Here is a 14,146-nt window from a genome sequence, read left to right on the forward strand (position 1 = left end):
ACTCCTGTGATAATTATTATGTTTACCTTGGTTTTGGCCTTTAATTTTATTTAGTAGGCACAGGGAGAACCAAAAAATCATTCAATATGCAACAGTTCACAAGAAGTTTAGCTCAATCAAACATGAGATTCTATTCAGTGCATCTGAATCAAAATATTACGAGGATCCAAATGGGTGAGTATGTGTTCCCCCTCCCCCACACAAGATGTGGGGGCCTGCAGTACTGAAGCAGACCCCTTTTACTACAAGTAGTAACAAAACTGACTTATTTGTATTAAATGAAGAGATGAGATGACTTGGCAACATTATAAAACCAGGACAATCATCAACTATGTTGTTTTACTATAGAGAAGTATTCCTAATTGATATGATTCTTTTCAGAGGGCACCGAAATACACAATATACAAATGATTGCTTAAATACTTTTCTTCATGCAGCTAACTATAAACTCATTGCTTCGATGTCTGTTGTTCTCTATATAATTTGGAAAGTATAAGAACACGATATTACAACTTTTTTATGTTTTATAAAGGAGTCTACATAAAGTATTTTTCTTCTTTTTTAAGTAAAAGATTTTCTTGCATTTGATTCAGGATGGTATATAGAACTCGTATGGCCTCCTGAAATTCCACAGAAATAAAAGTATAGAAATATAAAAATTAATAGTCCTAAAATAGTGTGTGTATAGGAGACAGGGAATGAAGTACACTCATTAGGAATTAAGAAAAGTTCAACAAATTCCTGGCAAATTTTTGACAAACAAAAAGCAAGTTATAATTTGGAGGTTGGGCTTAGGGTGCAGTGTGAGAAATAGGGCTATAAATGAGAATGACTTAAAATTCTACATAAAAACAAACAAAGCTATTGTAACAAATTATCTCTGCCCACCCACCCCCAACGCAGAATACAATCAAACAAAAATTTACCCTGGGCTGGGGAGTTCCCTGGTGGCACAGTGGTTAAGAAACCGCCTGCTGATGCAGGGGACACGGGTTCGAGCCCTGGTCCGGGGAGATCCCACATGCCCGGAGCAACTAAGCCCATGTGCCACAACTACTGAGCCTGCACTCTAGAGCCTGTGAGCCACAACTACTGAGCCCAAGTGCCACAACTACTGAACCCGCATGCCTAGAGCCCATGCTCCGCAACTAGAAGCCACCGCAATGAGAAGCCCGTGCACCGCCACGAAGAGTAGCCCCCTCTCGCTGCAACTAGAGAAAGCCCGCACGCAGCAACAAAGACCCAATGCAGCCATAAATAAATAAATTTTTTAAATTTATTAAAAAAAAAATTTACCCTGAGCAAAAAGAGAGCTATTCGCTGAAGAAATGTATTAAAATGTCTGATAAAAGCCAAGTCTTCTTGTATGGGTACTAAGACCCCAGAGCGAATTCCTCCTTATTCTGATATTTGGGAGCAACTCCCACGAGAAAAACACTCTATCCACTCACTCTATATCAGGGTTCTTAACCTGCTGTCCAGAGATGGCCCCACCCTGCCCTGCCTCTGGCCAAGTATCTATGGATAGAATTCAATGAACTTGGATAGTAATAAAAATCACACATTATTTTCATCAACCTCTAAATTGACATTTGGCATTTTCTTCTGCTTTGAACTACAGCAACAAACCACAGTAGTATTAGCAGCAGCTGCGACTGTCACCACTAGAAATCACAGGCACTTTCATATATTATCGTTATTGCAGACCTCAAAATATCTTTTATGTTCATCACTATGTCAAAATTACAATAATTAGACCTAACGCTGGATCTTACTATTCAGTGCATTTATAAAGAGCATATTACTCTTACCCCATTTGTTCTTTAATATTTTGATAACTGTGTTTCAATAAGATCAATTTCCATTGTAATCCAACATATTTTATACACTTAAAAACATTATCATAAGGGGCCCATGGGCTTCACCAGACTGCCAAAGGGGGTGCATGGCACAAAGAAGGTTAAGAACTACTATGCTGCTGGACACCTAGAGATGCACACGGCCCACTCACGTACCGAATGCCCCATCAGGCTTTCCATTTAGAAGAAAGGCCTATGGAGACACAGACCTACCAACAGGACAGCAAAGAACATCCATCAGCTCTCCAGGTCTTTCTTAAATCAAGAGACATGAAGAAAAACAAAAGCTAATGATAAAATCTAGAGCAGTGGTCATTAAAATATAACCAAGGACCAAATCTACCCTGCTACCTGTTTTTGTAATAGTCAGCAAGCTAAGAATGGTCTTTACATTTTTTAAATGGTTGGGGGAAAAAAAATGAAATAACATTTCATGACACGGGAATTATATACAATTCTAATTTCAGCATCCATAAAGTTTTATCAGAACACAGCCATGCTCACTCATTTACGTATTACACTGGCTGCTTTGAGAGCTGAGCAGAAGCAGAAGAGACCGTAGGTGTGGCTGTGGCTCTCTCATCACTTTACACTCATGCTCAGCATACCATGAATTTGTGACAGTATAACTTTTTTTTTTTTTTTTTGCGGTACGCAGGCCTCTCACTGCCGTGGCCCCTCCTGCCGGGGAGCACAGGCTCCGGACGCGCAAGCCCAGCGGCCATGGCCCACGGGCCCAGCCGCTCCGCAGCACGTGGGATCCCCCCAGACCAGGGCACGAACCCGCGCCCCACGCATCGGCAGGTGGACCCCCAACCACTGCGCCACCAGGGAAGCCCATAACTTTTTTAAAAACTAAATTTACTTATTTATTTATTTATTTATTTATTTAGGCTGCGTTGGGTCTTCGTTGCTACGCGCGGGCTTTCTCTAGTTGCTGCGAGCAGGGGCTACTCTTTGTTGCGGTGCACAGGCTTCTCACTGCAGTGGCTTCTCTTGTTGTGGACCACGGGCTCTCTACGCACGCGGGCTTCAGTAGTTGTGGCTCGTGGGCTCTAGAGCATAGGCTCAGTAGTTGTGGCGCACAGGCTTAGTTGCTCCGTGGCATGTGGGATATTCCCGGACCAGGGCTCGAACCCGTGTCCCCTGCACTGGCAGGTGGATTCTTAAGCACTGCGCCACCAGGGAAACCCTGACCGTTATAACTTGACAGCATGTTGAATACGTCACCTATCACCAAGTCATGATACTTTTTTGTTTCATTACCAGTGCACACCCACCATGTCAAAACATGAAAAGCAGACTTTGAATGCCATGCATTTAAGACACAGTAAAGTGTGGATTATTTTACTGTCAAATTAGGTGGCAAAGCATTACGGTTATTACGCAATGATACTACAGCAGTGCTGAAGGAACACAATATATGCTGACAATATTAAGCATTCATCACAATAATCCCAACTCACAGGAAAGCCATGGTGAGAAAAATTAGAAAATATAAGCAAAATATCTCATCACAAAATTATTTCCTCACAAAAATCAAAAATGAAAATGAGGCTGCAATCAAAGTAAGTTTCTGAGTGGCTCAGTTGTTAGCCAAAGAAAGCTGATGGTGAGTTAATTAAATCATGTTTGATTGCAGCAACTGAAGAACTGTCCAGAGAAAAAGTTGTTTAAGAAATCTAGCCTTTTGGCAACAACAGCTTCTCAAAGACGTGAGGGAACTGGGAGAAACTCTGACAACTAAAAAAATAAGACAAATGATATCAAGTGGTTTTCCTTGGCTCTTGTGAGTTGACAGATGTTACTGACATCGCTCATATCACTGTGCTGTCCAAAGTTACAACAAGAAGCAAGAGCTCCATTCTCACACAAATTTGCAGTAGATTTATCTTCCAGGCTCAAACTACAGTTCCAGCAGTGTTTTTCAGATTTTAATGTATATGCAGACGAAATCGCTATTTCAAAATCCATTTAACTGTGCAACTGAGGAGTTATCACCTAACCTTCAATTGGAAGTAATTAATCTGCAATGTAATGACAGGCTAAAAGACAAATCTCAAGAGAAAAATCTAATAAAGTTTTAAAAATGCCTTCCAAGCAATGAATATACTCAGTAACAATCATGCTGGTGAACTGATAAGAGTTTTCTGCAGTACCTGCAGTAAAAAAAACACCTTTAAAGATGAAATGTATAGAGTCTAATTACAGATCAGCACTAACAGATGAATCTTTGCAATCAATTTTGATAGGGAACACTAACTTTGAACTCCAGTTAAACAAATTATTACCCCAAAAGAAGAATCCCCTCATTCTCACTAGTAAACCTGTACAACAAAAAACTCAATTATTATATGTTAAATTCTGTCAATAAAAATGCTGTGGAAATTTGTTTTCTCCCACTTGTTATATCAGTAGCTACATTCTACCCTCAATTCTGCTTTTGGTTTGCAAAGCCTATCTTTTACAGAATGTATTTACTGACTCCTGATCTAGAGAATAAATCAAAAAAGCAGGAGAAAGAGAAAACCTGATCCAGAAGAAGCAAATACAATTCAAGGAAAAGAAAAGAGCACAAAAATTTTTAAATAAATAAAGATATCAGGATGGTATATATATATTTTTTGTGGTACGCGGGCCTCTCACTGCTGTGGCCTCTCCCGCTGCGGAGCACAGGCTCCGGACGCGCAGGCTCAGTGGCCATGGCTCACGGGCCCAGCCACTCCGCGGCATGTGGGATCTTCCCGGACCGGGGCATGAACCCGCGTCCCCTGCATCAGCAGGCGGACTGTCAACCACTGCGCCACCAGGGAAGCCCCAAGATGGTATAGTTTTTAAAAATGCTAGAAAGCTATAACAACAGAACGAGGAAGAACTCTTGATAATTATGATTTACAAAATGAAGATAAATAGAAATAGAGGAAATGTCTTAGAATATAAAGAAAAAAGGCAAAGAGAATAAAAATGAAAGATATTCCTTGTACATGAAGGGTATGAGTAAACAATCTCACCAAACACTTAACCACAATGAATGAAAAAAGATTCAGTCTCTAACACCACCAAGAGAAGACTCTAAAATCTTCCAGGGAGAACAGGATACTTAACAAAGTAACTAGAATTAAACTGCCAAGACTTCACACTAGCAACACTGGACAGCAGAAGAAAATGAGGCAATAAGCTCAAGCCGAATTCTATTTCAGCCAAATTACCTGTCAGCTATGAGAATAAAGTCAACATATTTTCAGAAATGTTACAAGAACTCAGAAGTTTAATTCCATGCATTCCTATCTAACAATGTATGCCAGCTAAGTGAGAAAACAAGTTAGAAAATGGTGCTTAAAAAAAAAAAAAAAAAAGGAAAGGGGCTTCCCTGGTGGCGCAGTGGTTGAGAGTCCGCCTGCCGATGCAGGGGACACAGGTTCGTGCCCTGGTCCGGGAAGATCCCACATGCCGCGGAGCGGCTGGGCCCGTGAGCCATGGCCGCTGAGCCTGCGCGTCCGGAGCCTGTGCTCCACAATGGGAGAGGCCACAACAGTGAGAGGCCCGCGTACCGCAAAAAAAAAAAGGAAAGGATGTAATTCACGATAGCCTCATCAGACACCTAGCAATACATCTAACAAAAGGTATATAAGATGGAAGACATCTACAAAGAAAATTATAAAACACTGCTGAGATAAATTAAAGAGGAGTTAAAGACTGGACAATCCAATATTCTAAAGATGTCAATTCTCTCCCAAATGACCTAAAGATTCAATGCATTCCAAAGTGAAAATCCCAACAGGATTTGTTGTGGAACTTGACAAACTCTTTCTAAAGTTTATATGGCAGTGCAAAGGGCTAAGAAGAGTTGAGACAGTTAAAGGAGAAAAACAACGTGAGAGGACTTGCTTATCTGATATCCAAACTTATTATAATAAAACTGTAATAATCAACACAGTGAGGTCTTGGGGGAAGGGACAGACATATAAACCAGCAGATGAGAAGAGAGAGTCCAGAAACAGACCCATCAGAACACAAACACTTGATTTTTGACACCAATGACACTGCAGACTCATGGGAGAAAAGACAGTTGTTTCCCCCCAATGAATGGTTCTGGAACAATCGGGTATGATAATGAAAAAAAAGTAAAATGAAATTTGTCCCCTCTACCTCACAGTATACATAAAAATCAATTCCAGGTGATTATAAACATAAATGGGAAAGAAAAACAACAAAACTTCTAGAAGACACTGTAGGGAAATATTTCTATTACCTCAGGATATTTAAATAAAACATATAAAACATTAACTGTAAAGGAACAGATTAATAAATTTGAATACATTAAAATTATAAACCTTTTATCAAAAACTGCCATTGACTGGAAAGAAAGCCGCAAAATGAGCAGATACTTGCAACACATAATCCACAAAGAAGGGGAAAACATCCCCTACATCCAGAATAAAGAAAAAAATGAAAAAAAGACTTAAAGTGGCCCACAAAAAAGGCAAATCCAAGTTGGACAAACATGAAAAGATGCTCAATAGTGATCAAGAAAATGCAAACTGGGCTTCCCTGGTGGCACAGTGGTAAGAATCCACCTGCCAATGCAGGGGACATGGGTTCGAGCCCTGGTCCGGGAAGATCCCACATGCCGCGGAGCAACTAAGCCCATGCGCCACAACTACTGAACCTGCACTCTAGAGCCTGCGAGCCACAACTACTGAGCCTGCGTGCCACAACTACTGAAGCCCATGCGCCTAGAGCCAGTGCTCCGCAATAAGAGAAGCCACCGCAATGAGAAGCCTGCACACCACAACGAAGAGTACCCCCTGCTCACTGCAACTAGAGAAAGCCCACGTGCAGCAATGAAGACCCAATGCAGCCATAAATAAATAAAATAAATAAATAAATTTAAAAAAAAGAAAATGCAAACTAAATGACCATGAAGATATGTCACCAGATGGCAGAAAATAAGAAAGGTAACAAATATATAGTGAGCAGTAGTAGAAATACAGCCTCTCATACACTGCCTTTGGGAATAAACATCAGTAGAACCACTCTGGAATATGGTTTGGCATCATGGTAAAGGGAAAGATGCTTGTACTCTAAGACCCAGCAGTTCCACTCCTAGGTAAATGTAGAGTAGATGTGCAGCAGGATACAAGTGAGAGACGTAGCAGCATTACCCATAACCCCCAAAACTGGACATGAGACCAAATGTCTACCCACACCAGAACCTAGTATATTCAAATAATGGAATGCTATGCCGCTAAGAAAATGAACAAATCAGTATACGCCACTTGTGTATACTATGTATATACTACATGTATATATCGTGTATACTATGACTCTTATAAACATAACGTTGAGAAAAATAAGACGGCAAAGAGCACATACAACACTGTTCTATTTCTATAATGTACAAAAACAGGCAAGAGAAAACTGCATTCTGAAGCGTGACAGCATTAGTAGTAAAACTGTAAAGAACGAGGAAGTGATTAGTACACAAGTTCGGACAGTAGTTATCTCCAGGAGGAGAAAAGGGAATACAACTGAAAAAGGAGGCATCAGAGGCACTGTGGGTAAAGCTTTCTTGTTGCACAGTGTCTACTTGGGTGTTCTCTTTCTAATTAGCTGTGATACTATACATTTATGTTTTACACACTCATAAGTAAAGAGCCTGGCCTGGAGCAAGCCTACTTAGAAATAATCTAGGCATCCATCTTCTCACAGTATTGTTTCTGGGAAACTCCTCAAGATAATCGTGGAAGGCTGTACCTGTCTATCTCCTGTATGGGGTTATACATGGACTGGGGAACTTTAAGTGGGCAAGAAAGACTGGGACCTACATGACTAAAATAGCATAAAAAAGGTGTGGGAAACCCAAACTGCAGTTTCTTGGTGTCCACCACAGCTCTCGTCCACAGCAGCCATATATGCCCCAAAGGGCAAAAGAAGTTATGTACTTGGGTAGCTGAGAGGCTTCCTGAGGAGATGAAGATGCTGTACCTGCTGGATTTTCTGTCCTGTATCCTTTTATAAAGCTGAGTGTAAGAATATCATATGAAAGCCCATGTGTGTCTTGTGAGTCTCACTGTCAATTTGAACCCATTCTTTTGCAGTGCGTTAAAATTCACAATTTAAAAAGTTCAAAAAGAGAAAAAGCAAGAAAGATGCAGATATTGGCGTTGCTGTGGGTTGACTGTGTCCTCCCCAAATTCTTATGTTGAAGTCCTAACCCCTAGTACCTTAGAATGTGACCTCATTTGGAAATAGGGCCATTATATGTATAATTAGTTAAGATGAGGTCATTAGGGTGGGCTTTAATCCAATATGGCTGGTGTCCTTATAAAAGTGGGAAATGTAGACACAGACGTATTCACACAGTGAGAACGCCCTTCAAACATGAAGGTAAAGATCAAGATGATGCTTCTGGAAGCCAAGCCAGGGAAGACCAAAGACTGCCAGCAAACCAACCAGAAGCTAGGGCAGAGGCACGGAACAGATTCTTCCTCACAGCTGTCAGAAGGAACCAACCCTCCCGACAGCTTGCTCTTGGACTTCTAGCCTCAAGAAACACAAGACGATAAATTTCTGTTGTTTAAATCACCCAGTATGAGGTACTTTGTTATGGAAGTCCTAGCAACTGAATACAAGCTTCAAGCTATAAATCACTACGGTTAGTTAAGTTCAGCAAATCAAAATTTTTAATCTAATTTGAAAAGAAAGAAGATTTTGAAACCGTTAACAACCATTTCAAAGATAGGGGAAACCAAAATACAGACAATGCACTAGAAACAGTTCATGTTAAACAACAAAGTTCTTAAATGATTAATTTTTTTTTTAAGTATAACAAGGTTTCCTTTGATATAAGTAACCTGGTCTCAAATGCTGACTAAAAGGAGACAAATAGGATCCCTAATCAACTTCTCACAGCCATTTCTGTCTGTTTTTTCAATACACCAACTTAATCTTACTTTTTTGGAAATTTGCTCACACTTCAGTTTTACTTTCCATTTTATTTTCTCTTCTTGTGTTTCTTCAACTTCTGTATCATCTATTCCACCATCGATTCTGCAGCAAAAATATCAAATAACACAGACGGGTTTTTCAACATGAAAAGGGTTCATACCACAACATTAAAATTCACTGCTTTGGTTTACCTTCAACTTGCCCTCAAAGAAATTCCAAATTCAAAATCTACCCCAAATATTCCAGAGAAACATTCCATCATTACTACTCAATGATGAGTAGTAAATGTCAACACATATTTATGAGTAAACCGCAAAGCTGAAACTTTATATTACATAACCTTAATGTTCAACTATTAGCAGCTATACAAATCATCCATTCATTCAACAAATACTGAGTATCCACCGCACACCAGGCTCTGGACCTTAAATCCTGGAATACAACAATGAAAAAGACCTTGTTCCTGCCTTCTAAGAACTTTCTATCTACTTGGGAGAAAAAAAGAAAGCAATTTCCGTATGGTGTGCTAAGTATCAGTGCATACATGAGGAACACTTAACCTAGATTTGGGGGCCATAAGTTTTCCTAACCTAAAAGATATGTAAGGGCTTCCCTGGTGGCGCAGTGGTTGAGACTCCACCTGCTGATGCAGGGGACACGGGTTCGTGCCCCGGTCCGGGAAGATCCCACATGCCGCCGAGCGGCTGGGCCAGTGAGCCATGGCCGCTGAGCCTGCGCGTCCGGAGCCTCGGCGGGAGAGGCCACAGCAGTGAGAGGCCCGCGTACCGCAAAAAAAAAAAAAAAAAAAAAAAAAAAAAAAGATATGTAAGAATTAAAAACAAAGAGGAATGTCAGGGAGAAGAGTATTTCAGGTAGAATGCAGGGTGCCTTCCGAGGTCCAGAGAGAACTAAACTTATATTCAAGTGGGAAGATGAAAAAGAAAAGTTGTTGTCAGGGTCATTAGGACTGAGAAGCTGAGCATGCATAGATACCATCTGAGATGACTACTTGAGGTTATTCCAGCAAAACTAAAAATAACCTAAGAAAGATGAAGATGGGAAATAAAAGAAACAAAGAAGCCAATAAAATGTACAGGTAAATCTAAATAATGGTTGATGCTATAGACACAGAAGTCTGAAGACAACTGTGTCTCAGCAAGTAGTGATCAAGAGATAAAAGCTTAAGATCTGAGTTGCACACCAGATAAAGGCAAGGACTAGGCAATGTGTATGTTCTCAAAAGAACATGTTGCGAAAGGCACTGCTAGCACTGGAATGTGAAGAGTGGTTTTGTGCTTCCTTCAAAGTTACAGGAGGAGCTCAGGCTTCACAGCCTCATCCAATCCAACAGTTTACAACGCCGATCTGTCCCTAGTCAGAGCTTCAGTCACGTCCATCAGATGAGAGACCAAGGTGTGCGCCTTCTACAGAGGCCATCGTTACAAGAGCCAATAAACCAAATGCTGTGGAGTTTCACTGTTCTAGTTTTCGGTAATGAATCATCTTACGGAGTAGGAAGCAACCTCTCCTTAGGCAGAGCAATAATGACCACAGCAGCAATTACAGCAGCAGCTGACTCTTGCATTACACTTACTCTGTGCCAGGCGCTGCTCCATGCACATTACACACATCACAACAGCCTATGACATATATACTATGGTTTAAAAGCCCATTTTACAGATAAGAAAATGGAATACGGAAGGCTTATGTAACCTGCCTCAAATCTAGCAAATGGTGGAGCTGAGATTTGAGTCCAGGCAGGCAGAGCCAACTTCCTATTCAAAATATGTACCTGGATATCTACTAGACAAAATCTTAAAATATCCCAAACTGAACTTTATTTCTTTTTTTTTGGCCGCGCTGCACGGCTTGCGGGATCTTAGTTCCCAGACCAGGGATTGAACCTGCGCCACGGCAGTGAAAGCGCCGAGTCCTAACCACTGGACCACCAGGGAACTCCCCAAAACTGAACTCTTGATCTAATCCTCCTGCAATCTTAAACAGCAACTCCAACCTTCTAATGATACAAACCAAAAACCTTGAAGTTGACCTTAACTCCTCTCTCAGACCGCCCATTCAATCTCTGAGGAAATAGTTTATCTTCCAAATATATCCTTACCTGACCACTTCTTGTTGCTAAAACTACGATCCAAGCTACTCTGGCCCCCTCTCCGTTCTACTCTCCACATAACGAGATGGTCCTGCTAATATGTCACTCTCGGCTAAAAACCCTCCAAGACCTCTCACCTCACTCAGGGTAGGAGGCAGAGTCCTTACTACGGCACCTAGAAGTCCCTACACAAGCTGCCTCCCCCTCCGCCCCCCATCCCAATACCTCTCGAGTTCCCCTTTACCAGTCCCACTATTCTTACTCCACACCAGTTGTCTTTCCGGCTACTTCGCTCCCAACACCCCATCACATCTAGCTCACTCCACCTCAGGACCTTTATATGGAATACTCTTCCCACTAGATAATCAACCTCTCTCACCTCCTTCAGGTCCCTACTCAAATATTAATGATGTTATTAGTGAGGCTTTCCTTACCTCCCTTACTTAAAAGATCTACCTCCTCCCTACCATCCCATCCTCTCTTACCTCCCTAACCTGCTTCCATTTTCTCCGTGGCAGTCTCAACGCCTTTTTCAACCTAAAGGAAACAGTATATCCCAGTGGAGTTCGCTGCTCTATTATGGTCTTTAGGATCTTCCGATGTAAATCAGGAGACTCTATCCTTCACCGCACGTCTTTTCTACCCAAAAGGGCCTAGCACGTGCAGTGAGAATGACAAATGATCTCTGTCCCCTAGGAGCTGACTGCCTGCAAAGGCAAAGCGCTATGGGGCCGCAGGCGGGTTCCCACCCGGCCGGAGGGGCCGGGTCGCAGAGAAAGGGGAGCATCCCGGGCCTCCCTCGCTGTCTGGGCCGCTCCCCCAGGCCCAGGCTCCCGGCACCGCTGGCCCCGGCGGCCTATGAACCGGGCCCCATTCCCGGCTTCTAACCCCTGCCCCGGAACGACCTGTGGGCGCCCGGCCGTCGCACCGGCCCGGCCAGCCCGACGCGCTCCCCGCGGGACCTGGCGGCCCTGCCAGCGCGGCCTCCCGAAGGAACAAAGGGGCGGAACCTAACTGCATCCCCTGCGTTCAAAGCATGATAAAGACCGGGGTCACCTTTGGTCAGAGTCCGTGGCGGGCTTCTTGCCGAGAGCCGGGTTGGGGGGTTTGGAGAAAAGATTCTCAAAATCCATCATTCTCGTCAGACCCCGACAGCTACCGAGAAACAGGTACGGCGTGAGGAGGGCGCCGCACACCACTAGAAGGACGCCGCGCACCATGGGCAGGACGCCCCGCTCATGCGCTTTTCCGTCCCCGGCTCTGCGCACGCCCGCTCTCGCCCCCTCCCCCGCGGCCCTGCGCAGGCGCCGTCCTCCTGGCCGTTTGCGTGTATGCTTCTCGACACGTTATCTCAAGTATTTAGTGGAATTTTAAAACGTAGTCCTCCTTTATTTACCTTTAGTGAAAACTCTTCGATCGAAGTCACAGTGTTTCTAAGGCATGGTAGCTGACGTTTATTTGAGCGCTCACTTTGTACCAGGAATCATTTCACATTTTCGCTCACCTAATCTTAACAACAGCCCTCTAAGAAATACACTATTACCTCCCACATTTTCAGATGAGTAACGAGAGCGGTGGACTGATTTTGCGACTTGCAGACTCTTTACAATCTAATGAAATTAAAATAAAGATGACTTTAAGGCCGAAAAGTCCACTGAAAGTACCACGTGCTAAGAGAAATGGGTGGAGAGGGTCCAAAGGTTAAAAAAAATTTTTTTTTGATTTAAATTAATAAATAAGTAGATAGGTAAAATGTTTTTAAAAGACGCCCAGACTTTAGGAGTGGGGTCCGGGTATCAGCGGGTTTGGGGCAGTTCCCTAGGTGATTCCAAGGTTGAACCTGGGCTAATTCAACAGGTGGGCTTAAGAATGATCAGAGCCAGCTGTGTTCCTGACCTGGGTAGGCGTCCCTCCATTTCTTGTTCCCTGTTTTGTTTTTTTACTGTGTGGTTTTTGTTTTGTTTTGTTTTGTTTTTTTGGGTGGGTGGAGGTGTGTCTGGGTTTTTTTCCCATTTGGTTAATGAGAATAGAAATGCTTGTTCCACTTTCCTCTCAGACTTGTAGTAAGATCCTGAGAGAAAAGAGTTGAAAGGCTTTGAAAAATGTCAACCACAGAATACACCTAAGATACTTGTTTTTCCTCGTTCTAAGTCTCTGCCACAGTGAGGCCTTGGAGTAGGGTTACCAGATATCACAAATAGAAATACAGGAGACACAGTTACATTTGAATTTTGGCTAAGCTACAAATAACTTTTTTACATTTTAGTATGAGTACGTTCCAGGCAATATTTAGGACTTACACATATATACGAAAGGCTTGTTTGTATTTTATCTTGGCGCCTCTTTCCCTGCTGCAACTAACAGGGGTGAGGGCCCTGGGCTCTTCACTGGAAGCTGCACACCTGCGGGGCTACCTTTGTTTGGGGGATATTTTTTGTTAACCATCATTGTGAAGGAAGGCATTTCTAAATCTCTGACTTGAGGTGGGTCCTGTGTAGCCAGCCCAAGCCAATAAAGGGCTGTAATGAGTGGTTGCCCCTCTGCTCTGCCAGTCACCGATTCTCACTGAGTGGAGAGTTTGCTTTTAAAATTCAATGAAGCAATATCAATTTATTTAGATTTTCTTTCATTTCTTTCATCAGAGTTCTGTAGTTTTCCTCATATAGATGATGTATATATCTTGTTAGCTTTACGCGTGAGGGTTTTTTTTGTTTGGTGCTAATGTAAATGATTTAAAGTTCACATTTCAGTTGTTCATGGCTAGTATGTAGGAAGGCAATTGACTTTTGTATATTAACCTTGCTTTAATTGCTTGTTAGTTCCAGAATTTTTTGTCAATTATTTGGAATCAGCAGTCGCCAAGTGTTGGGTTGGGGGTAGGGTAGGGAAGGAGGAACGAATAGGTAGAGCACAGCAGATTTTTAGAGCAATGAAGCTATTCTGTATACAGTAATGAGGGACACGTGTTACTATGTATTTGTCAAAACCCATAGAATGTACAACACAGAGTGAATCCAGTGTAAACTGTGGATGTTAATGTATCAATATTGGTTCAACAATTGTAACAAATATACCAAACTAACATAAGAGGTAAATAACAGGGGAAACTGTGTTTTGGGGGGGGCAAGGAAACTTTGTACTTCTCAATTTTTGTATAAACCTAAAACTGCTCTAAACAAAGTCTATTAAAAAACAGTTGATAGGGGCTTCCCTGGTGGCACAGTGG

The 14,146-nt window shown here is 42.3% G+C and overlaps 1 protein-coding gene across 6 annotated transcripts in view; it reads right to left on the minus strand.

Annotated features, from left to right (window-relative positions):
• The window catches only part of ZC3H8 (zinc finger CCCH-type containing 8), a 59,383-nt gene extending 47,219 nt beyond the window's left edge, over positions 1-12,164 (minus strand). For 3 of the 6 annotated variants that reach the window (XM_060170074.1, XM_060170073.1, XM_060170076.1), the window contains exons 1-2: positions 11,977-12,163; positions 8,816-8,912 (exon numbers count right to left, since the gene is read on the minus strand). In XM_060170074.1, coding sequence (XP_060026057.1) covers positions 8,816-8,912; positions 11,977-12,140 — 261 coding nt within the window. In that variant the 5' untranslated portion in view covers positions 12,141-12,163. Of the gene's footprint in view, positions 1-8,815; positions 8,913-11,976 lie in introns of all 6 variants that reach the window. The other 3 variants (XM_060170077.1, XM_060170072.1, XM_060170078.1) reach the window with 3 other exon arrangements.
• Positions 12,165-14,146: the final 1,982 nt, after the last annotated feature.

Source organism: Lagenorhynchus albirostris, chromosome 13 (assembly GCF_949774975.1).
Source record: "Lagenorhynchus albirostris chromosome 13, mLagAlb1.1, whole genome shotgun sequence".
In the NCBI taxonomy this organism is placed as follows: Eukaryota; Metazoa; Chordata; class Mammalia; order Artiodactyla; family Delphinidae; genus Lagenorhynchus; species Lagenorhynchus albirostris.